This window comes from Theobroma umbraticum, unplaced genomic scaffold, assembly GCF_002168275.2.
Source record: "Theobroma umbraticum cultivar Fairchild unplaced genomic scaffold, ASM216827v3 scaffold_20.0, whole genome shotgun sequence".
In the NCBI taxonomy this organism is placed as follows: domain Eukaryota; kingdom Viridiplantae; phylum Streptophyta; class Magnoliopsida; order Malvales; family Malvaceae; genus Theobroma; species Theobroma umbraticum.
This window is the reverse complement of record NW_018397266.1, coordinates 2324756-2346531: the sequence shown is the minus strand read 5'-3', so window position 1 is coordinate 2346531 and position 21776 is coordinate 2324756. Positions and strand designations below refer to the sequence as shown.

The window sequence follows — 21776 nt, the reverse complement described above, 5'->3', positions numbered from 1 at the left end:
GTCGCTCCTCTAACTCACGTGCCGCCGTCTCCCTCACCAGCATGGAAGCGCCACGCCGCCCCGTGGCCCGCCCCAATAGAAGCGCCAGCGAGGCAGGGCGAGCTGCCGAGGCATCAGGCTGGCGCGGGCGCAGGAGCGGCGCCTGGGGATCAGACGCCACCGTAGTAGACTCGGATAAAGATGTGGAAGACATGTGGGAATTTGATTCCGGGTTTTTCTTTTCTAATTTTCTGGGGGGTTTAGAATGAGAAAATGGGCATAATTGAACTATTATTAGCCCCAAAAACAAAACTCTATTCCTTGGTTTAAAAACGAAAGAAAGAGAGGAGACGAAAGGGAGGTGAGATAAAGCTTGTTGAAGGGAAAGTCATAGCAATTATAGAAAGGAAAGGGAAAGAAGGGAATGTTTGGATCAAAGTGCTGTTGTTGGTTTGGTTTAAGAGCAGAGCTGACTGTTAGATGGCAAAAAGGCTTCTGTTTTTGTTGAGTTAGAAATAAAAGGATATTTCTGTTGTTTTTGCTCTCCCTTTTCTCTTTTTTGCCCTTTCGCGCTTTCTTTTTCCTTTGGCCCTTTTACCGGGTCGGCACCGCATCGCAACGGCGCAGCCTCTCTGTGGTGTTCCCCATCTGCTACATCTTGTTGTCTTTTTTGTTTTGTTCCTCTTTTTTATTTAATTTTTTTAAATATGACGAAAAAATTAAAGTTAATTACTTTCATTCGATTCTTTAATTAATGGTAAAAATCATTCGATATGACTTTATAAAATACTCTCAATCTATTTCTATGACATAATATTTTACAAATTTTAAATAAATTATTAATCAATTTATGATATTTAATTAAATTCTTATATTTTGATAAATCAATAATCATTAATTAAAATATTATTTATTATTTTATATTCATATAATATTAACATAAAAAATAAAAAAATCACATAAGTATTTATTAATATATCATATTATTATTTACTATAACATAACAATATATTGTGTTAATATCATATAACTTAAAATTATGAGTGATATATTGAAAAAAGATAATTAGTCATAAAAATTAATTTTATTTTGTATTTATCAGGAATAAATTTTGAAAATTTAATTTTGGTTGTGATGGTTATATTTACATCACATTTTTTAATATATTAAGATTTATCATGTTTAATAACATAAAAGTTCATTGCTACTAATAAACTAAACCAACTAATTAAAGATATGGGAAGAATTAAGAGTATGAAACATGAAGAACACCCATACCTATAGTTAGCTTCTTTGCATTTAATTGGCTTCCACTTGATACTTGAGGAAATTTACTTTTTGCTATTTCTTCTTGTAAAAGTCTTCATTTATTTTATGACTAAATCTTATGGTAACTCTTTAATAATGTCAATCATCAGTTCATCATTGCCCTCACTCACTTCATCTTTTGCTAAGTAATTCACTTTTTCTTGAACCTCATATTACTCTTATTGCTCTTAATCATTCAAATCTATTATTAATAAACTTATTGTTATCTCCACCACTTTATACTGTCCTTTTTCAAATGAATATTTCTTGATCTATGAATAATTACACCATAATGTTAAAATGCATGCAAAAATGGTTAAATGTTCATTTTAAAATTTAACCATCGTCGAATTGTTTATTTTAGAATTTAATTTATTAACTTTTTGAATTAAATTTTGAGGAAACTAGTTCTTAAAATAAGAAACAAATTATTTTAACCCTTACAAATTTAAAAATAACTTGATGGTTTATTCTTTTACATTATAAGGAAATTGTCCTCACACGTGTTAGCCGACATGTAAATTAATTATTTATTAAAAATATGTTCATTTATATGTCTTATTGTTATTGTTATTATTATATTTATTTTGCCAAACACAATAATCGATATATGTTAAAAAGTAATAAAGATAATAAATAGTTAGGTATTGACGCGTCTACAGCAGGGGATTCAAAGGACATGACATGTGGCGTTTGACCGTCAGTCACTCACAGAATAACACACGTGTCCTTGGCTCTTTGCTTTTCCAGTGGCTGAATTGGAGGTGAAACTCTTCATTAAAAAAAATTAAATTCTAAAATTTAAAATAAATAAGGTAAAGATCAAGAATATGTAAAACTTAATTAATTCATACATAAAATTTAATGAAAGCATATTTAAGAAGAAAAACTTAGTTATAAAATTTAGTAAAAATGATTGTTTAAATAAAATATAAAAACTTATTCAAATCTTCAAATAGTTCACTCGATTTACATTGGAAAAAGAAATGAAGCTGCAACGTCAAGTTGACGTACAACAATAAATGATGGGAAAACGAAGGTTTTCTGTGTTCTGTTTTTCACTCACCGAGTTTCCATCTGGAAATTTCCTCCAACAGTTTACCCGTATCGGACAAGTAATTTACACATGCTTTCTAGTATGTTTGAACAGCGTATCTAGGAAGAATGTTGCTAGCAGAAATTGAAGCAGACAAGTCCGAGCAACGAAGCAAATACTCATCAAGAATTTTAGTCAGCCTTGAAACTGAACCTTTTTCTTCTACTAACAGAAACCATCCTCAATTAACTTCAGTCAAAATTTTCCCATCCCTTGGACATCCCTAATCTCGTACTTAGAGGCAAAGCATCAACACTATGCAAAACAAAGTGGTAGACCTCTAACATTGTTTTGAACTAGCCATACTAATAGGTAAACCTTTGACCATTCAACTAGAGAAATTCTGAAGAGGTACAACATATGCTGCTTATATGATTCCAGATAGTCGGCGTACAAAATCAGCATGCAGTGAATGGCCACCCTGTATCATGTTCAAAGTTGCAAAGTCAATTGAATGGTTTAAATTTACTGACAAAAAGGAAAATTTTAGTGCTGATGATACCAAAACCATCACATCCAAGGTACAAATATATTATACTAACTACCAGCAAAGTAATGAGGCTAACACACTAGCACCAGTGTAAACTCGGGATGATTATAAACTATCACTTTAAAACAGAAATGTTGCACCATGAATAAATGAAGATTCCACTGACTACCAAACATTTTGAGTAGGATTTATTTTTGGTCAAAACCTTCCAAGATATTAGATGGAAAGAAATATGAATAATGTCTAAGAAATCAATCACAAGCAACAAAGCAAAAGAGTATCAGAAAATGTGCAATTCGCTGAATCTATCTCTACATAACTCTGCAGTTAGTTCAGACTTCAAGCCACATGTTTCCAGTTGTAACAAGAGAATGCCAAAATCAATTCATGACTGCTATCTCATTTCCCTGCTAGCAGTCTACAGCTATACAGATGAAAACATATCCCAATCTCAGTGCAGCTGCTTGTTATGAAAAATAGAGGAAAATTTTCAAGGATAAAAGCACCATCCACACTGCCTCAGCTAATCAGATGTCAAAGAAGAGAAGGTCTGCAGTTGGCATGCCTTGAGGCCAAAATTATTGCTGCCAATATTTCACAGAAAAATTACCACCGCCACTCTTCCTCCTTAAACCCAAACTAAGTGCTTCACATGTATACTAGATTATGGTCAATGTTCATTCAACTAAAATGGAAGGAAGAGAAAAAGCCTACTATGATCAAGCATGGAAGTAATTTTCATGATCTACCAAATCAACACTCAAGTGCCACCGTGACACAGATTCTTTGATGTACCAATCAAGTGATGTGAAAGATGAGGAAGTAAAGGAACACACTTCACCAATATGATAAAGCATGGTGGTGACTTGAGGTGAGAGCAGGTGCAGGTGGAGAGGGTGGCAACATGAACCTTGCTTTTGCATTTAAACAGAGAGATGAGGGCCAATAGAGGATGTAGACTTATACAACTGGAATGGACTAACTAGGATAAAGGAATAATGAAATCAAGCATTATTGGAATTATGACTTGGAAGTTCTGAAGTTCAGGAATACATATCTTCACCATGTCTTTTGTTTCTTTAATAAACACATACACCATTGTTGGAATGGAAAGAGAAACAAAATGTCAGGTCAGTTTTCATTATTTTCTTCATATAATTAAAAGGAAGAGACTTTAAAATCAGTTCTGGGTCTCATATCCACTTTCCTGTGAAACTAAAAGTTTAGCTCATAGAGTATGAAACAGAAGTACAGAATGAATTATAACTAGGTACATGATCATGAGAGGTCAATGCTGTCCTTGCTGCATACCTAGGTACAATGAGCGTAAAGAGCAAACAAATGGAAAAAAAAAAAAAAAAAGAAACAAAAACTTGCTTAGAACTTATAGCCTGCACTGACTCATTAGTAAAAACTAGACCATATGTTAAATTCCAAATTATATAAACAAAAAAAATGAAATTGGCCAAAGAATTTTCTGCATTTTTCTTCTCTAATCAGAACATATGGAAATCTTCAAATGAAGGTACAAGATAGAAGCAAAAATGCAAGCATGCACATCCTTAAACCTTCCAGGAAACACACAACAATAAATTTGGTGCACCAGATTCCAACATCAAAACCCATGGCATAAAACTCAAGTCCATATCCACAGATCACAGATTTCCCTGGCACAAGGCATAGATTATCTTTAACCACTTTTTACACAGAGAAATAATTATCAGTAATAAACAGATCACATATGCCAGGATGATAAAAAAAAGTGAGAAGAAACAAATACCTTGAAAGCCACTACGTGTGCCACGGGAAATCCTTGACTACCAGGCAATGCAAAAAGGGAAAGGTCACCTATAAGATCCAAGACCTTATGGCGACAAGGTTCATCATGGAAACGAAGAGGTGGGTTCAACCATCCTTTACTGGCACTGCAGAAGAAAAAGAGTACTAAGTATTTCATGCACACAGAAAGAAAATCAACTAATTCTTGGTTTCTAATATTCCACAGCATGCAACTCATGTCAAGAAACAAGAATGTTGTTGAGGTTTGAACAATTTTACATGATTTTTTTATGTTCAAATATGAACCTCATAAGATATCTAACGCAGCTCAATGTTTGTCAAGCAACCATTTGTTACTCATGTAAAACAGAATCAAGGTTTGCTTCAGCATGGATCAATGATTCATGTACAGAAAACAAAAACCAAATGCCATCTATGTTGCTTGCCCTACATCAGATTGTACCCAACCTAGAACCAGGTAACAGCAATGTTGTGTTCCATCTTGTTTATTTATGTATTAATAACATAATTACTTAGTCACTCACGAAACTATTTGCTCAACTTCACCAATGTTTCACAATTACAAGTTGTAACTTTTACAAAACAGAAAGCTCAATATAAAAGTTTCCCAACTTGCAGAATTAATTGTTTTAATATAGATTGTACTTGAAGATTCAAGAGAAAAAATTACAACATATCCCACATTTATCATAGATTGTTCAGGAAGCAAACGTGTTTGCTCTAAATGGAGTATAAAATTGGTTTTGCCATGTGGGGTTGTGTGTGTGCGTATATGACACCACATACAGGGATCACGTGATCAGCTAATCTGAATTAAACTTAGCATTAGCATCTTACCTACACACGATTGCATTGTCTAGTGAGCCCCCTTTAATGAGTCCTGCACTGCACATATGCTCCACCTGAAACGATTTCACATAGATTTACCTTTAGCAACATAGAACAACAATGAACTACTTAAATTTTTTGTGAAAAGACATATGAGGGAAAGAAATATCGCTAGCTGAGAAATCAACTTCCCTGACATGATACAGCAAACTGTAACCAAATAAAAATATAGATAATTTTCTTTCAGTTCAGTCAAAAGAGCAGCAAGACATTGATGTGACACTCCCTCTGTCCCCTTAAAAAATTTGTCCTCTTTGCATACTTTTAGTTATCCAAAAATTGATGTCAGTTTCTCTGTTTCTCAAAGTCAAAACCCACTATCTAGCTCTCCTAAACCAGTACTACAACATTCTTTGTTAATTTTCCCACATATCTCCAACTTCAATGCTTTTACTCTCAGGACAGTTTTGGATAAAAAAATTCTCATTTCAGACAGCAAATGCTGCTACCCAGATTAATTTTTATAAGATATAGCAGCAAGTTATTGATGTTATAATTTACCCTCTGCTCTTTGAAATATGCATAATACTTTATAAAGTCATTGTTGATAACATTCTTTACATGTAATAGCTCTTCCACTCTTTTTCCCTTTTCTTTTCCCAAGAAAAATGATAATTCAAGGTGCTGATAAAAGGATATTAAACTAGATAGGAATAAGGTGTGAATCAAGTACTCCAAGGCACAATCAAGTTGAGCAGAGCAATATAGCAATCTTAGTTCATTACTTAAAAATGTTTTCAAACGGAATGTACTGGGAGTAATATTAATCATTGGAGATATAAAAGTTCATAAAGGCTCTGATTTGCATGGGATAATGAAAAGTAGCATGTGGAGATAGGAAAATGCATGGGAAACAAGCACCAAGTGCAGCAAAATAGCATCATTCTGCTATTAGCTTTAGCTTATCTGATGGGGGGCATAGTTGTTCAAGAAGATAAAACAAAAAAAAAGATGGTAATGACTACTAACATGTTGCCACAGTAACATTCCAGATGAATTGCATCTATTTTCTACTTTTTCTGCACGATGACTTCATGGTGTTTCAATTGAAAAGAATCTGAAAAGAAAAATTCATGGTTGAAGATGCCATCGATTCTTTATGGACAACTGAAAAGGATAAAATAATATTCATACATAGAAAAGTCCAACTGAGGTTTATATATTGCTCTGATTTTTCAAATGAATCAACTTAGCAACAACAGAGAGATTGTCAAATTTTATCCCTGGATGTGTGAAAGAAATTTGTCAATGATAAAAGGAAATTTCACTAAGTAGCTTCAAATCACTCCTTAACATACATCAGCTATGATGTACATGAACTAGCACCTTTCAAATTTAGTGCAAGAAGAGACTAAATTCATTTTTCTCTTGCAATGGCAAGGTTGATAAACATTCATGTCTCCATAGATTATATAACCATAAAAAAAAGGCAGGAAATGAAAAAATGGATTCAGATTGGAAAAAGTTGAATTAACCTCCTCATAGATACAGAAAGTTCTTGAAGAAGCTATATGCTTTTTGTAGGAGTCACCAAAAGCAGCTGAAGAAAACCATTGGCATCCAATTGCAGGCACCTGCAAACATTTTAAAAAAGGTATTGAACATAAGCCAATAACATATGATATGTAAATCGTATTTTTCCACATAAATCAAAAGCATTCCAGATAAATTGTGTGTAAGAATTAACGACCAACAATCTTCTTCATCTTTGGTTGTAAACATCAAGCTGCCAAACCATAAAAAAAAGCAATAGACAACTAAAATGGAGATGTAAACACAAACAGAGTGTCAAGGTAAAACAATTGAATTGAGGTAACCTATGTAGGGCAGTAAATGAACCAGTGTGCTCATTGAACAGCTCATTAACAAGCTCCATTAGACCTCACTTATGTTTAGTGTTTAAGCTCGATGGATGACTTTTGAATGAGATTTATAGGTTCATTTACTTTAAGCGCAATCAATAAACAAGCCAAGTTCAAAAAAAGGCAGGTGCGACTAGCTTAGACTGGTGAACAAAATCATTGTAAAATTGTCTAAAACTTGCTTTTAAGTTTTTATTATGCTTTAAAAACTTCCATAGTACTATATTATTATGCATACTATATTTCACATTCTTATACATGTTAAACATAAGATATTCAAAAATCTAATACTATGAGGCATGTAACTTTGAAAGACATCTGTAAGCCGTTCTAATGAGAGAAAATAGAGGGGTCAAACTATGTGCAAAGCTCCTTCCACTATCAAGAATATTACTATCCTTAATACTACAATCCCACATCATGGGGAAAGCTGTGAGAAGGTCATGTGCCTAGAAATGGCCCCCAACCCTTCTTCTTTGTTCTGAGGGAGGGTGGCAGCACTTTGAGGATTCCCATTAACAGCATTTGGTCTGTTGAGTGATGAATATTCGTATTTCTTTTCACCATCTAGTTGGTCTCTAGTCCCACATCTGAGCCAGGATATATATGCATGAAAGCAATACTAATTTTCTTTTAACAGTAGCAAGCAATTACTAGTTCAGTTATTTAAATTGTCTTGACATTTATGCTTGATTCATTCTAAGGACATTAGAGATAGCAATTTATTGAACTTGAAATACTCCCTATGATAGAAATTTTAGATCAATCCAATGCAACAGCAGATCTACGCATTTCAATAAACGAAAGGAGCAAGCATGAAAGTAGTGATGCACATATCTTAGACAGTAAGGAGAAAAAAAAGTGGGAAAAGGACAAATTAAAGATCACTACGTGGGACAGAAGAAAAGATGATACAGTTTTATTTTTCCACAAAAGAGAAAAACAAGAAAATTCCCATTTTGAATTCAATGTGAAGAACAATCAGAACTGAGAACAGATCGTACCTTCGGAAAGTCAATTCCATAACTTATGCGAACCTTTGGAGAAGGGAATGCAACCATAAAAGAATCATTCCTTGAAACATGCAATGGTTCATTCAAATATGGTGCCAGTTTCTCAGCATTGTTGCCACACCTATCCAAGGCCTCCTTTCTGCCAACTTGATCTATTGCCTCTACCCATGCACTTGCTGACCCATCAAAAATAGGAACCTGTGTTAATGTTAGTTAACATTCCCATGTCATCAGCTCCTAAATAATTGTATTAGAAAAGACCCATGAGTATCATTATCGTGTTTGTACATTTAACCACCACATTTTATGTTCCACTAAACAGTTCTCTATACAAATTCATTCAACATGTTCCTTAGGCCGGCATGCATAGTTGCAGAAAAGACTTAGTGTTTACGATATGGCCTTCATAGATTCTGTTGTTGCTTTGGGCTATTTGCAGGTTGAGAACTTTTACAAAGAAAAAGAACCATTAAGTAAAATGCAACATCGATTTTGAAATATTTGTTCCGTATAAAAGGAAAATCATGCCTTTTATTCTCTAAAAAACTGCCAATGTTTTCAATATAGGCAAAGTTGACTTCTTATTTTTCAAAAAGAAAAAGGAAAGAACTAATTAAAGTAACAATCAAATAAGAAATGAATCATATAAGCTTCAAATTTATTGCACACGTTGAAGCATATTAAATCAACTTAGATAACCAAACAAAGCTTATGGTCCCAACCTCGACCTCAGGATCCTCAGAACCGAAACTTTGAATCTGAATTCTACAATTATCAATGCCTTTAGCTTCCAACGCAGAAAGCAAATGCTCGACGGTCCGAATCTTGTATCCGTCTTTGCAAAGCGTGGCGCACAGCGGCGATTCTTGAGCAAAATCAATGCATGCAGGAATTAATTTCGATTGAAACTCAAAGTACCTTCCTTCCCCGGCGAATCCCGGCCATATCTTGACCATCGAAACCTTCCCCGAGTGAAGTGTTTTTCCCGTCAGCTCTATGCATCCCGCCAGGGTTTGTTGAAGCGTACCGGTCTGTGATCAGAGTAGAATTTACAAAATGGAAGATTAGATGAGGGATGTTGAGAGAGAGAAAGAGAAAATACCGATCTCCATGAGATGAGATTGGAGGACTTGAGTGAGTTAAAGGCGGCGGAGAGACCGTTACTTCCCATTCCGCGGCGGAACTGGTACGAGGTTTCTTACAACTAACCAAAGAGACCGTTTTTTGGGTTTTATTTACGTCGCAGTTTGAGCAAGCAAACGTCGTGTTTGTTTTCTAATTAGACTGCTTGTAAGCAATTAAAAATAATTAAAAAAACATGATCGTTTAAAAATGTTCTTAATTATTAACAAATTTTAAATAAATTTTTATCTTTTTGTTACCATCAATCGATACTTCCAATTTGTATTTTAAACTAAATATACTTTTATAATTAAGTATTGATTAATTATCACATTAATTAAAAAAATATTTATCATTTTATATCAAAATATTTTTTTTATTCACATAATAAATATATCACGTAATTATATTATCATATCACATCAAATACTATGCCATTATTTATATGACATATCAATATATCATATGAACTTACATAACATAAAATAAAAGATAATATTTTGACTAAAAACATCTAGTTAATCAACAATTGGTTACAAAAATTTATTTAATTTAAAATAAAAGTTTAAATATTTGATTAAATACAATTAAAGAATTAACATTATTTGAATTTTTTTTAAATTGTTCAGAAAATTTTTTAAGTATTAAGTAGAAAAAAATAATCCTAATAATTTCTTAAAAAAAACCTCCAGTTAATCTATTATCATCCAACTCACAGGTTAAATTTCAAATAATTTATTCATATTATTAAATATGTAACAAAATAAATTAATTCTATCAGGTATGGAAATAATGGTAAATCCCAAGTCAATTTAATCGGAGGAATTTTTTTTTTCCCTTTCATTTTGCTCTCATTTATGCAATGGTTGGATTTTATTTTAATTTCTATCTGGTGCATTGATTGGATTTTATGTTTATGCAAAAAATAGCAAAATACCACCATTTTTCTTCTTATTTTCTTGCTAGCAAATAACAAAAAGTAGCTTTTCCTTTGTACACATTTCTTTCCTCTCCTATCAAATTACATTTAACTATCAACCTTAACAAAACAAAATAAAAATGTTCAGCCATGGCATAAATGAAGAGAATGTAAGTAATAGAATTAGCAAATACAAATCCCACAGAACCAACCATCTGAGAAGCAAAGTGGGATTTCAATACAGAAAAGGCAGCAAGTGTTAAGAGTAAGGAAAATCATTGAAAAGCAAATAAAGAAATAGTTTTTGTATTTCTAATCAATATTGCTCTGAGAATTTTCTAAATGGAGCAAGATCTTATATAGAGAACTGAGGACATTCATAGCACAATTCCAGAAGATTCAAATAATATACAGGTAAGCTAGTTCATGTCAAAGAGGAGCAGAAAATATTGCTTATCGCTTCTGTGCTTTCCTACGTCTAGACTGTGCCTTCTGCCATTTCTTTTTGGGAACCAGCTTGCTCTTTGGTTTCAACTTCAATTCAGGTGAGAACTTATAGTTCGGATCCCTCATGTGTGCTTGAATATCCTTAAAAAACTGCATATCCAATTTCTTAGGTCCCCCTTGTCGAAGCTCCTCATACTCCGGCCCAGAAACAATATTTTCAAATGCTCCTATTAAAATGTCTATGTCACTCATGACTTCCCAAACATTAGTATAACGTCCATCCGGCCCTTTCTTCAGTTTCTTCAAGGCGTTTTCCACTGCAAGTTTCCTTGCTTTTTTTCCTGGGGACAACTCCTCGGGTTCCTTTTCAGATTTCAAAAGTTCCGAGATGGTCCGGTACTTAGGTTTTTCCTCAAACTCAAAAAGTTTATCTATATACTTATCACTAGTTTCATTACGGTAAGCTTCTGTAGGAATATCATCATCATCATCACATTCACTACCTGTCCACAAAGTCTTTTCCTCATCACTTCCGGACCATACGCTTCTCAACTCATCACTGTCATCAGCATCAATTAGCTCTGAATGCTCCTTTGCCTGCTGTCGCACTTTCCGTATCTCTCTCTCCAGGCGACTTTGACCATTTTTGGAATCAGTTTCATCATTTTCAGGATCACTTTCATCTTCACTACCAGTCCAGAAGGTCTCATCTTCATCCATTTCTTTCTGCCAGGCCTTCCTGAAATCTTTATCACCTGCCGTTTTGCTCCCAAAGAGATCATAATGTTTACGCCCTCCACGAGCATATGATCGCAACACTAGCAAACATTCAACAATACATACTAAGGTTGAGATACGACATCAACGAAACCAATGCCCCAATCATGAAATACAATGTCATTAAACTAATTAATCTACTCTGAAGCTTTATACTTGCTAGTTTACCAAGACCAAAAACTAGCATATTCCTAACTCACAAGTGAAGATTGCCAATGCCAAATGTAGCATTAAGGGTCATGATTCTTCAAAAGAAATATCCCAAAAAAAAAAAAGAAAACTAAAGTGAAAAACATGCAATTCGAAACTACCATATTTCAATCTCACAAGAAAAACCCACTATGAACAATACTCAATTAGCTTCTTTGTGTCAGTACTTTCCACGAATACATTGACCACATTTCACCAGCCTCCAGTCACATGCTAAACAAGTAACTAATGGCTTCTTCACATACATTCAAGCGATAAAATTCATCAAATCGGTAGCAGAAAATGACATTTTACGCGAATATAAATATATAACTAGTTTAAGTTAATAAGAGAAAAATCTGAAATGATAAACTGGAATCTTACCTTGAAATTTTGGGTAAAACCCACCGATTCTATGACTTGTTGGACCGCTTAGCACTGAATTAAAAGCAGATTCTGACCTGCAAGTAGAAAGGGTTTTTTTCTTCTTCTTTTTACCATATTTTCAAGAGAAAATTAAATATGGAAAGAGTTGTGAGTTTTGACCTTGAAAAGGAGGGTGGCAGCGAACAAAGCTTTGTAGTTGTGAAGGAAAAGAGGCGGGAACAGAGCCTACGGGCCATCGTTTGCGCTGTGGCGGCAAAGCTAAACCAAAATATAAAACAAAACAAGCCAATGAACCGGGTTTGTTTAATCAATAAAGCATGGGCCAACCCCTTATTATTATTATTATTATTGTCTAAAAATTTAATTTAATAATAATTACATGTATTTTTCACTTTTAGATTCTAATACCTTTTCTTCAATAATGGACTCTAATATTTTATTTTAGTGGCTCAATGGCCCAAAAATTAAATCAAAATTAGAAATAATAAATACATAATATTACGATTGATTGCCCGATCGATTCAATTTAAAGATTGATATTGAAGATCAACCTAAAATACTGTATAAATGGAGCAATAACTAATAATTAACAAACCGAATCATATAAATAGAATATAGTTCGATTCAATTAATTTAATCAATTTGAATAAAAAACGCAAAACAGATAATTTAAGATGTACAAGAGCTCTTTAGACTAAAAATGGAAAAACATATCTAGTCAAATATAACCTTCCATGAGCACTTTAGCATTTAGCTCATTGATTGGTGTATTATTTCTCTGCTAAAAAAGTAAGATTCGAATTCCCCTCCAATTATAAAATATATATCTATATATATATATAACCTTCCATGATCAAAATTTTGAACTTCATAAAACTCTGTTCATACCCTTATACATACTACATCCCTTAGGTATACAAGTCAGAACTGAAAAGGAATTTCCAAGAAGAAAGCTTGGACTCCATAAGTACTGGCAACTATACCTGCATCGGTAGAAGACCTTCAAGTGGTAAAGTAGAATTTTTCATGATTGAAATGATTTTCCATGCAAGCTTTTCATCTGCCACTGACCAAGAGCAACAAAAGAACACTACTTCAGAATCATTCTGAAGACTATCAGATATTCTATGAGGGCAATTGTCTTTCAAACAAATGGACAAACAGAATGATTCTACTTGAAGCTGTTCACCCAAATCTTGGAAGTTCCAATCAGAGAGTTCATTGGATAGTTTTGTTGATAATACACTGATCAAAGTGCATTTGTCAAGACTACAGAGCAAATCATCAGCAGATGGGAGGTCCTCGCTTCTGGTCTTCTCTAACCTTTCAGTACGCATTGGGAAACAATAAGCAAACTGAACCTCATGCTTGTTTTCTCCCAACATGTGCAGAAGCTCATCCTGGTGTATAACCTTTGCCTTTTTGCCTTTTTCCACTACTAAGATACCTTCAGCAACTCTTTCATCACTTACCTGCAGTCTTGGAATGGCCTTTGAGTCATTTGAACCAGAATAAGATTTATCCACTGAACTACTCTTTGAGAACTTGAAGTTTGGATTCAAGCAACTTTCGATGAATGCGTCTGAAGCATCTGCTTTCACATAGTGGGTTGTAGGAATGGTCACTGTGTCATTGTTTGCAGGACAATAACACTGGATTCCAAGTTCTGACTGAATTCTTTCTTTAAGAGTAGCCATTTTAGGCTTCTCACCATGTACAAGTATAGCATGCTTAGGTGAGAGAAATTTGACAAGATCCATAATTCCTTTGGCATCTGTATGAGGACTGAAAGATAGCTGATGAATCTGCAATACAAATATATGTTCAAGGAAATTATAAAGCAGAATTTATTTGATGCAAATGCATAGTAGTTTGTCATTTAATATAAGCCAAACTTTAATTGTAAGTTAAACCAATATGTTATCTGCCAATAAACAATCAGATACAACCATCATAAACTTGATGCAAAGGACATCATTAAACTTTGTACCCCCAAAATTAGAATATTAAAATTACTAATCAGTGCCACCACTTGGTCTTATTGAATAAGAGAAAACTAAGTAGTCATCAAACCATTTGTAAATTTAAGAACTCAAAGACTAGTCATTTTTTGAATTACTGTTAATCAATTTGTAATATTGCTATACAACATGACTTTCCCTTAAAACCACAGTTTGTAAGGACAGCTTTGTATGATAACAAGGTATCAAATTAGTAACTGGTTCCTTGACAGAGGCCAAAAAAACTTTGATACTAGTATTTTATCTGTATACTTATTATTCTCTTAATTTAGTTCATAAGAAAAGTTCACAAAAGTTTTAAGCTCAGCTGCCTTGGACAAGATTCCTTTTGCTCTATGCTCATTTGCTGCTCTTATTTATTGGTGAATATATACTACAACAGTTGCAAAAGGAAAAAATGGAAGGCATCGCAAAGGAAACGTTCAAATACATACAAATGATATCTTTTTAATCAATGGAGGGGCTGAATCATATAATGCTAAGTCAATTATATTTCAAAAACAGAAGCATTTTCAGAATCAGAACTCAGAAGTTGAATGCAGCAAATCCTTAAAATCAAATAAGCTGGAAAAAGAAAAGAAGAAACAAAGAGTTCATAAAGTAAGAAAGAAAATTAAATAATTTTAAGTTTTTGGAGATGAATATCAACCTGGCACCGCACATCAATTTGGGTGTCCTTGTCCAAATCAATTTTGGTGGGTTTACCTGACATTAACTTATGTCCTATTGTTCCAGCCACACAATACCTACAAAGGTAGAAAAATGAGAGTAATTAAATTCAAACAATAACATAATTTTACTGTGCATAACATCTCAGGTAAAACAGAGCAGCACAAGCACTCAAAATGGAGGTAGACCAATATGAACTACCAAAAAGGCAAGTATTCTTGAATTATTATTCCTGTTAAAGGAATTACAGTAGTCAAATATGATATTCACACTATTTATGCTTGACAAGAAGGATGAAAGGAATTCTTATTCGAGTAACATGTAATAACATACAGATGAGTGCAATCAAAATTATAAAAAAGCCACAATTGCCACAATTGCCACAATCCTAGGCTTTTAATCTGCAGCAAATCATGCGTGTCCACAAGTACTATGAATTCCAGCAAAACAATTAATGAAACATAATGCAATTAACAAAGTCATTGGTTGCTTTTGATTTTAAAAGTTTTGCAAGATTACTAGGTACAGTGCCATGCATCAAAAAGTAACTAAAAAACCAGCGATTCTAAGAGAGTGGCTGTGGCATATACATAAGATAATTTTTTCTTAAGTTTCAACTCAGAGATGTATGAGTAATAGCAGCAACTAAAGATATACATGCTTGATGAATGTACCAAGATTCATACCCAGGCAATGTGATCAGATTTATTTCAGAAGGTGCCCATTGCATGAAAACTTCAAGTGAAAACCCGCCACTAATCATACCAGGTGTTGCAAAGAGAACACAAGGTCCGGGAGCATTTATCAAAGAACGGTCAAAATTTTGAACTGCAACATATAAGCACAGAAGACTAGCATAAAATTATTATAGAAGAGATATTTTCCCCCTAAATGTTAACCCTTATATATTCATATAATTTGCTATGCTGCTTCATTCTTCAGTGAGAAAAAATAAGCTTCAGACAATTAAAAGATGAAAAATGTGTTACCAAAGAATCAGCTGAAGCAACTTTTACTTTCCTTGATTTCATGCTATCTTCAATACCAACTAAGAGACTTTTAACATCCCCAACTTCTCTGATTTTGCCTCGTCAATTCCAGAATTTTAAAAGGAAAACAAACTAATCGCTTCAATTAAGATTTTTATTATCCTAAAAACTAACAGCATCAATGACCTCTTTCTTTTGTTTTCTCCTCCTTGACAATGAAATGAGAGAAGTAAAGAATTGGTTTCAAAAAAATTCAATTTACTTTGCATACAATAGTTACGACAGAAACTAAACAGAATAGGATGAAATGTCTTCAATAATATTCCAAATATTACAGATCAATTACTAATGCAAGATACAAAGAAGCTACTTGAAGGATTAAACTATAAAAGATTATTTTCTGTTACTTTGTTATACTTTATGAGCTTTGTAATTACATTCATACATACATACATACACATGGTATTTTTTGATTACTTAAGCATTAGGACTTTAAAAGGTTTATTAGGCATTTTGTCTTTGTTTTTATATTAGGGTTTAGGCTGTAACCTAAGTACTATATTCAATTTTTGATACATTTTGGATTATGAATTGCTGAAATTTTGGGATATTGAGCCGCGAGATTTCCCTTGCTCTTGTTTCCCTCTGGTTTTTCTACCTGTTTCTTTCATTTCTCTTTCTCCCCTAATTTCCTCTATTACTGCCTATGGTACTTCTATTTCTTCACTTTTTCCTCAGATCCATGTTTGTCCCTAAATGCCACCCTGTTCAACATCAATTAGACAAAAACTGCCATAAAAAAGTAAATAATAATAATACAGAACTTAGAAATGGCTAGAAATGGAAATAAATTACTGCTGGCACTCATTAATCATTATTTCTGCAAGCTTAGTACCATTTTTAAAATCAAATGCATTATGCGTGGCATATGTCTCCTTAATCTTCTGGCTGGTCCAGTTAATAAGCATTTTATAATACATATTGGCTTGAATGGTCAAACCTGAAACACGATAAATTCAACTCATCAGCAGAAGTCACTATATACCAATTAACTTAAAATAAAGCTAGGAATGAACACATTGAGAACTTCAGTGAAATCAGTACATTTCCACCGTTGAGAATACAGGACCAAAATTCTGCAAAAACATGTTAAAGATGTCTGTAGTTGAAAAATGATCCCTACATGCAAGCATACCAGATATTTTTAAGCAAACAAAATAAGTTGACATAATATTCCTTGCCATGCACTAACACAAGCCCAGTCACCCTACCCCATCTGTTAAACCGGCAATGATCATAACAGCCTGATACATACACACAATCAACAAGCTTAGAAAATTCCTCTGTAGTCAAAATTTTACTCCAAAACTTCTTAAAAACAAACCATTAGACAGGGCGACCATTCAATGTTCAAAGTGTGATCTGCGCAATTGTTTGATGAGGAGAGAAATAAAACATAAGGAAATTACATGAACAACTTGAAGTGAGAACAAAATTTAAGAGATGTAATCTTTTAAAGTCAACTGAAAAGGTAATTTATAAATTGTCAGTAGGTTAAAAGAGTTGAAACAAGAAGACAGAGACTGTTATGACAAACCACCACTGTTTGAGCAAAAAGAAAAGCAAGTAGAAAATGTGCATTTTATGATATCGGGTTTCCTTCTTAACTAGAAGAGAAATCAATAACAAGGTATCTCTAAGCAATTAATAAAGGTCAGTTTAAATCTGCAAGGAAAAGGAAGTTGCAATGTGGAGATACCCATCATATGTTTATAAAATTGGCAGACCACTGATACCAGCCAAGGTAAAAATAATATACAAACAAGGCTTAAATTTGTCATTTGATTTTGATGTCTTGCCATCCTCAAGTAACCTCATCTAGGGTTAGTCAGCTTTTTCACAAAAGAAAAGAAGGAAATAAGATGGATATTACCAAATTCAGCCCTTGAAAGGACAAGAATGGAGAAACTTATTTCTCAGATGTAATGAAGAAAAATGCAGAGAGGAAAATGGCAAAATAGCTTGTTCACAAAAATTTTTGCCAATATGTTTACAAATACTTGTAAGTGTTTGTGTTCAATCTAACACAATTTTATTAGTTCCTGTAGTTTATAAAAGTTGAAAAGAGAGAAGAGGTTTATCAACTGAACCAACCCTTGCCAGTAGCTGACTTTGATTATACCTTGGAAGAAAAGATTTCCACAATCCAAAGATACAACATGAGATACGTAGATACCAACAAGGAATCAATCTTCAAAATTCACAAATCACCATAATATAGACAGAACAAATTTAAGATTCTGATGCCATATAATATGTCAATTTAAAAAAAAGAAAAAAGAACAAAAGGCCCCTTATATGAAAGTTAAACATAAAAGACGAATCACACCTGATGAGAAGTAAATAGGAACTTTTAGATTCATGCGCTCCCAATAATCTTCCAATAATATACAGAGTTCCTACGTGATGATCATTAATGGAACTAGAAATTATTCCTCAAATCAAGTTGTATAATACCAGAACACTCAAAATGAAGGCATCTATGACTAGTTAACAGCACTATCATTAAAGAAGGAAAAAAAATACCAATAGCTTCAGCAACTTGAATCTTGAAATACTAAATTTGGATCATGAAACTAAAGTAACAAAAAGTAAAAGAAGGAAAAATGTAGAAAATTAAAATATTTCTGTAGAGATGTACATATATATGCTACAACAGATAAAAATGTATACCAACCTCCTCCTTTCTCCAAAAGAAAATGCAAAAAAGAATAGAAACCAGAATGTAACTATGATGAAAAAGACTTAATCTGGAAGGGATAACCCATTGGTCTAAATTTTATCCATAAAACCATAAAAACATAGTAAAGAAATCGGACAAGAGATAAAGGGGAACAGGAAAAGGTTTTTAAACAAGAGAGATTTAGGACATTAAAAAGTGGAAGTCAATTGCTCTAGTTAAACATGTTCAGAGTGTAAATTACCCCCCAAAACCCTTTCCTATCATAATTTATGGTACTTTTCATTTCGAATTATACGAAAAAAAAAAAAAAGATCAATGAATCAAGTGAAACCATAAAGGGGAGGCTACCATCCTGTTAAGCAGATGCAAGCCACATATCACCATACATCATAACAAATGCACACAAGAAGCTTGCAGATTGGTTGACGGCTCGACTTCAAAATAAATCAACAGAAGAGTTAACAGAAAACCAATTCAATGCAGTAAATTCTTTGAATTGGCTTCCCTCCTGCTTAGTGGTCATTTGATAATTATGGGAATTTGGCACTGCTACTGGTTGGAGAATTTGGCGTTGCACTACAATGATTATATCACCCAAAGTATGAAAAGTGTGGAAGGACAGAAAATCAGAAATGATGACCATACAATAAAATTCTACAATGAGATGCATATATCATGCAGTTTTGCAGCTTAAAGTATAAGAAAAATAAAAATGAATGGTTAAATGGCAAAAAACCAAAACAAACTTTAATTGAACTCAGTAGCAAGGAGGAGAATATAAGGAGACATATTAGTATTGTATTATGATTGGAAGCCATAAAATTGGCAGCCTAAAATTCACATAAAAGTTTGTCTAACAAATTTTAGAACCTCATCGCCTACCTCTTTCTGTCCTGAATTTAGCATAGCTAAGGTACCCTCAATAATCTATACTAGTAGTTTGAACTTTTGTACTAATTAAATCATTTTATTAGTCAAACAGGTCATCACTACTCAAAATTAAAAATATATATTACTATATAATTAATACCTGAGCTCTTCCTAGAGCAAAAGTAGGAATAAGCACCTTCCCTCCAGCAGCAACACAGTTATGAACCTGCAGTGAAAGTTGGAAGAAGTACTAAACTAAGGCCAATAAACCAAACAAACAAATAAAATGCCCATAGAAAACATGTGCAGGTCAATTGATATAATCAGACTTCAACATTTATCTCTCTGTAGTCCATCACAACCAAAGTTTCTAAAGTAATTTTAATCATGTACTTCAGAGACCAACTAAATAAATCATCTAACCTCCAGTTTACAAGATCTTTGCTTAAGCTCTTTCTTCAAGTGAAGTAGTAATATATCTAAGCACATTTACTTACCTATTTGCATCCTCTGCACTTAAGCAACTAACACCATGGTATTCACAACTCCACAACTTCCTACTTCAGTTCCCCCAAAAAAGGAACAATGTAAAGGAAATAAGGAAATATCAAAATAACACCGAAGATGATGCAAGATAACACATAGAAGCCAACTGCATGTGGAATAGATACTACAATTATAGTGGTTTCAAAAAGCAAATAGCCATAAAGTCCTAGAGCAAAATTAAATTTCACTCCTTATTAATCATCAAGCTCTGCTCCTATCAACTTCCAAGTGTATTGAAGGAGGCCTAATGGACCCAAGGACTAATCAAATTGTAAATTTTGGATGCACTTCCCATTCTAGCTAAGATCATGACTTATGACGACATGACATGATTCATATATACAACAAAAACGAAAAACATTTTGTCCACCTTAAATATTGGTATCATGGAAGAGTACTCATGAAAGTTTTGAACACTCAGGATAGTAATGAAAATAACCAAAAAAAATTAAATTTAGCATCTAACTGACCAGATTTTGGATATAAACAAAGTGATTAGATATCTAGTTGATTTCTAATCCATTAACTCTAGTATTGGGTAAAATTATGTGACCAAATTTATATAAGAAAACCAATTAAGCAATGAGGGAGATGAAGAAATTACAATGATAAGATTTAGGCATTAGAATATTAAGTAATGAGGGAGACGAAGAAATTACAATGATAGGAGTTAGGCATTAGAAATATTGAAGCCACCTAGCAAATAAAAGAAATCACTCAACCTTACAATAAGAAACTGCTTATAGAGAGACACATGATCAAATGAATAGCATAACTCCTCCAGCCAAAATTATTAATAGTCTCAATGCTTGGCTAAGTCTTTCTATTATGTTTCAAACATCAAAGAGTGAAAATCACATGGACAAATGGCAGCTTCCTGTAACTTTTCTTAATGATATCCCTGTTTAAAGTAATTAACATGGTGCAGAAAAAAATTTTATTTAACCAGAGTCAGTTAAATAGAAAAAAAGGAACACAAAAAGCAGAGGAAAAAATGCCTGAAATTTTGAGAGTGGTGTAAACATACAGCTTTAAGGAACTCCCTCTCTCGGCCATATCTTGAATCTCGTATGGTTGTCGCATAAGTAGACCTGTTATTGGAATATTATCAGGAAACTTTTATCAAAATTTTGCACAAACTAACCTTTTTTAATGATCTGGCATGCAATTATATGTATACAAGGCTAAGGTTTCATAACACTATGAGAAAGCAACAGTAAGTCAAATTTAAGGGGGAGAAAACAGCACAAACAGTGACTGAAGAAATTAAAAATAAGGGAAGAAATCAGAGGTTCAAAACACCATAATTACAATGAGAGCTAAAACAAGCCTTAACGTGACAAATCGGAAGATCCTCTCCCCTCAGAAAACCAAAATAACAAAACGTGGCGCAGAAAGTCGCCTAGAAAATGAAAGAAATCCTCAAAAGAAAGAACTTATTAGAGCAATATCCATCAAAATTGAAGAAAATGAAAAGATAAGATGTTGTCAAGAATTCCAAGGAATGTTCTTCCCTTCATTGTTGCCTCTCACGGTCTTGACACCTGCCTAGCCATGGTGCAGGTGCCTGCCTCACACAACCATGAAACCTGCTTGGTCATGGCGCGAGCAGATGCCTCACATAGCCAATGCACCTACTTGCATATCCCTTCTTTAGAAAA

The 21776-nt window shown here is 33.4% G+C and overlaps 4 protein-coding genes across 5 annotated transcripts in view; all 4 read right to left on the bottom strand.

Moving 5' to 3' along the window:
* Positions 1–2168: 2168 nt before the first annotated feature.
* Positions 2169–9675, bottom strand: LPXC1 (UDP-3-O-acyl N-acetylglycosamine deacetylase family protein). Of its 2 annotated transcripts, none has more exons than XM_021437259.1 (7): positions 9539–9675; positions 9159–9467; positions 8428–8634; positions 7037–7135; positions 5511–5575; positions 4654–4798; positions 2169–2804 (listed from the first exon to the last, which is right to left on the bottom strand). In XM_021437259.1, exons 1-7 carry the CDS (start codon positions 9605–9607, stop codon positions 2751–2753), a joined length of 948 nt encoding a protein of 315 aa, XP_021292934.1. In that variant the 5' UTR covers positions 9608–9675; the 3' UTR covers positions 2169–2750. The 2 variants fall into 2 exon arrangements, with proteins under 2 accessions (XP_021292934.1, XP_021292935.1); XM_021437260.1 differs by lacking the exon at positions 2169–2804 and adding an exon at positions 2815–4540.
* An 853-nt stretch (positions 9676–10528) lies between these two features.
* On the bottom strand, positions 10529–12531 carry LOC110423133 (glutamyl-tRNA (Gln) amidotransferase subunit C). Its single transcript, XM_021437275.2, has 3 exons — positions 12437–12531; positions 12275–12351; positions 10529–11742 (listed from the first exon to the last, which is right to left on the bottom strand). Exons 1-3 carry the CDS (start codon positions 12511–12513, stop codon positions 10931–10933), a joined length of 966 nt encoding a protein of 321 aa, XP_021292950.2. The 5' UTR covers positions 12514–12531; the 3' UTR covers positions 10529–10930.
* Positions 12313–21200, bottom strand: LOC110423470 (cleavage and polyadenylation specificity factor subunit 3-II). Its single transcript, XM_021437684.2, has 9 exons — positions 21143–21200; positions 19730–19795; positions 18346–18415; positions 16852–16956; positions 15654–15795; positions 14948–15044; positions 13261–14082; positions 12437–12535; positions 12313–12351 (listed from the first exon to the last, which is right to left on the bottom strand). Exons 3-8 carry the CDS (start codon positions 18377–18379, stop codon positions 12503–12505), a joined length of 1233 nt encoding a protein of 410 aa, XP_021293359.2. The 5' UTR covers positions 18380–18415; positions 19730–19795; positions 21143–21200; the 3' UTR covers positions 12313–12351; positions 12437–12502.
* LOC149526744 (cleavage and polyadenylation specificity factor subunit 3-II-like) overlaps positions 19077–21776 on the bottom strand; it is a 3711-nt gene continuing 1011 nt past the window's right edge. Inside the window, exons 5-9 of the mRNA XM_089784728.1 lie at positions 21143–21206; positions 20067–20126; positions 19899–19974; positions 19730–19795; positions 19077–19133 (exon numbers count right to left, since the gene is read on the bottom strand). Of these exons, the coding sequence (XP_089640854.1) occupies positions 19077–19133; positions 19730–19795; positions 19899–19974; positions 20067–20126; positions 21143–21206 (323 nt within the window). The remainder of the gene's footprint in view (positions 19134–19729; positions 19796–19898; positions 19975–20066; positions 20127–21142; positions 21207–21776) is intronic.

Coding starts and splice junctions, on each gene's coding strand:
- LPXC1 (XM_021437259.1), bottom strand. CDS start 9,607: ATGGGAAGTAACGGTCTCTCCGCCGCCTTTAACTCACTCAAGTCCTCC. Junction 8,635..9,158: donor CTGAGGATCCTGAGGTCGAG/GTTGGGACCATA, acceptor ACATTAACACAG/GTTCCTATTTTTGATGGGTC. Junction 2,805..4,653: donor CACACGTAGTGGCTTTCAAG/GTATTTGTTTCT, acceptor AACATGATACAG/GGTGGCCATTCACTGCATGC.
- LOC110423133 (XM_021437275.2), bottom strand. CDS start 12,513: ATGGCCCGTAGGCTCTGTTCCCGCCTCTTTTCCTTCACAACTACAAAG. Junction 12,352..12,436: donor CTGCCACCCTCCTTTTCAAG/GTCAAAACTCAC, acceptor TTCTACTTGCAG/GTCAGAATCTGCTTTTAATT. Junction 11,743..12,274: donor GTTTTACCCAAAATTTCAAG/GTAAGATTCCAG, acceptor AATGTTTGCTAG/TGTTGCGATCATATGCTCGT.
- LOC110423470 (XM_021437684.2), bottom strand. CDS start 18,379: ATGAATCTAAAAGTTCCTATTTACTTCTCATCAG. Junction 15,045..15,653: donor AATCTGATCACATTGCCTGG/GTATGAATCTTG, acceptor CTACCTTTGTAG/GTATTGTGTGGCTGGAACAA. Junction 14,083..14,947: donor AAATTGATGTGCGGTGCCAG/GTTGATATTCAT, acceptor TTTGTATTGCAG/ATTCATCAGCTATCTTTCAG.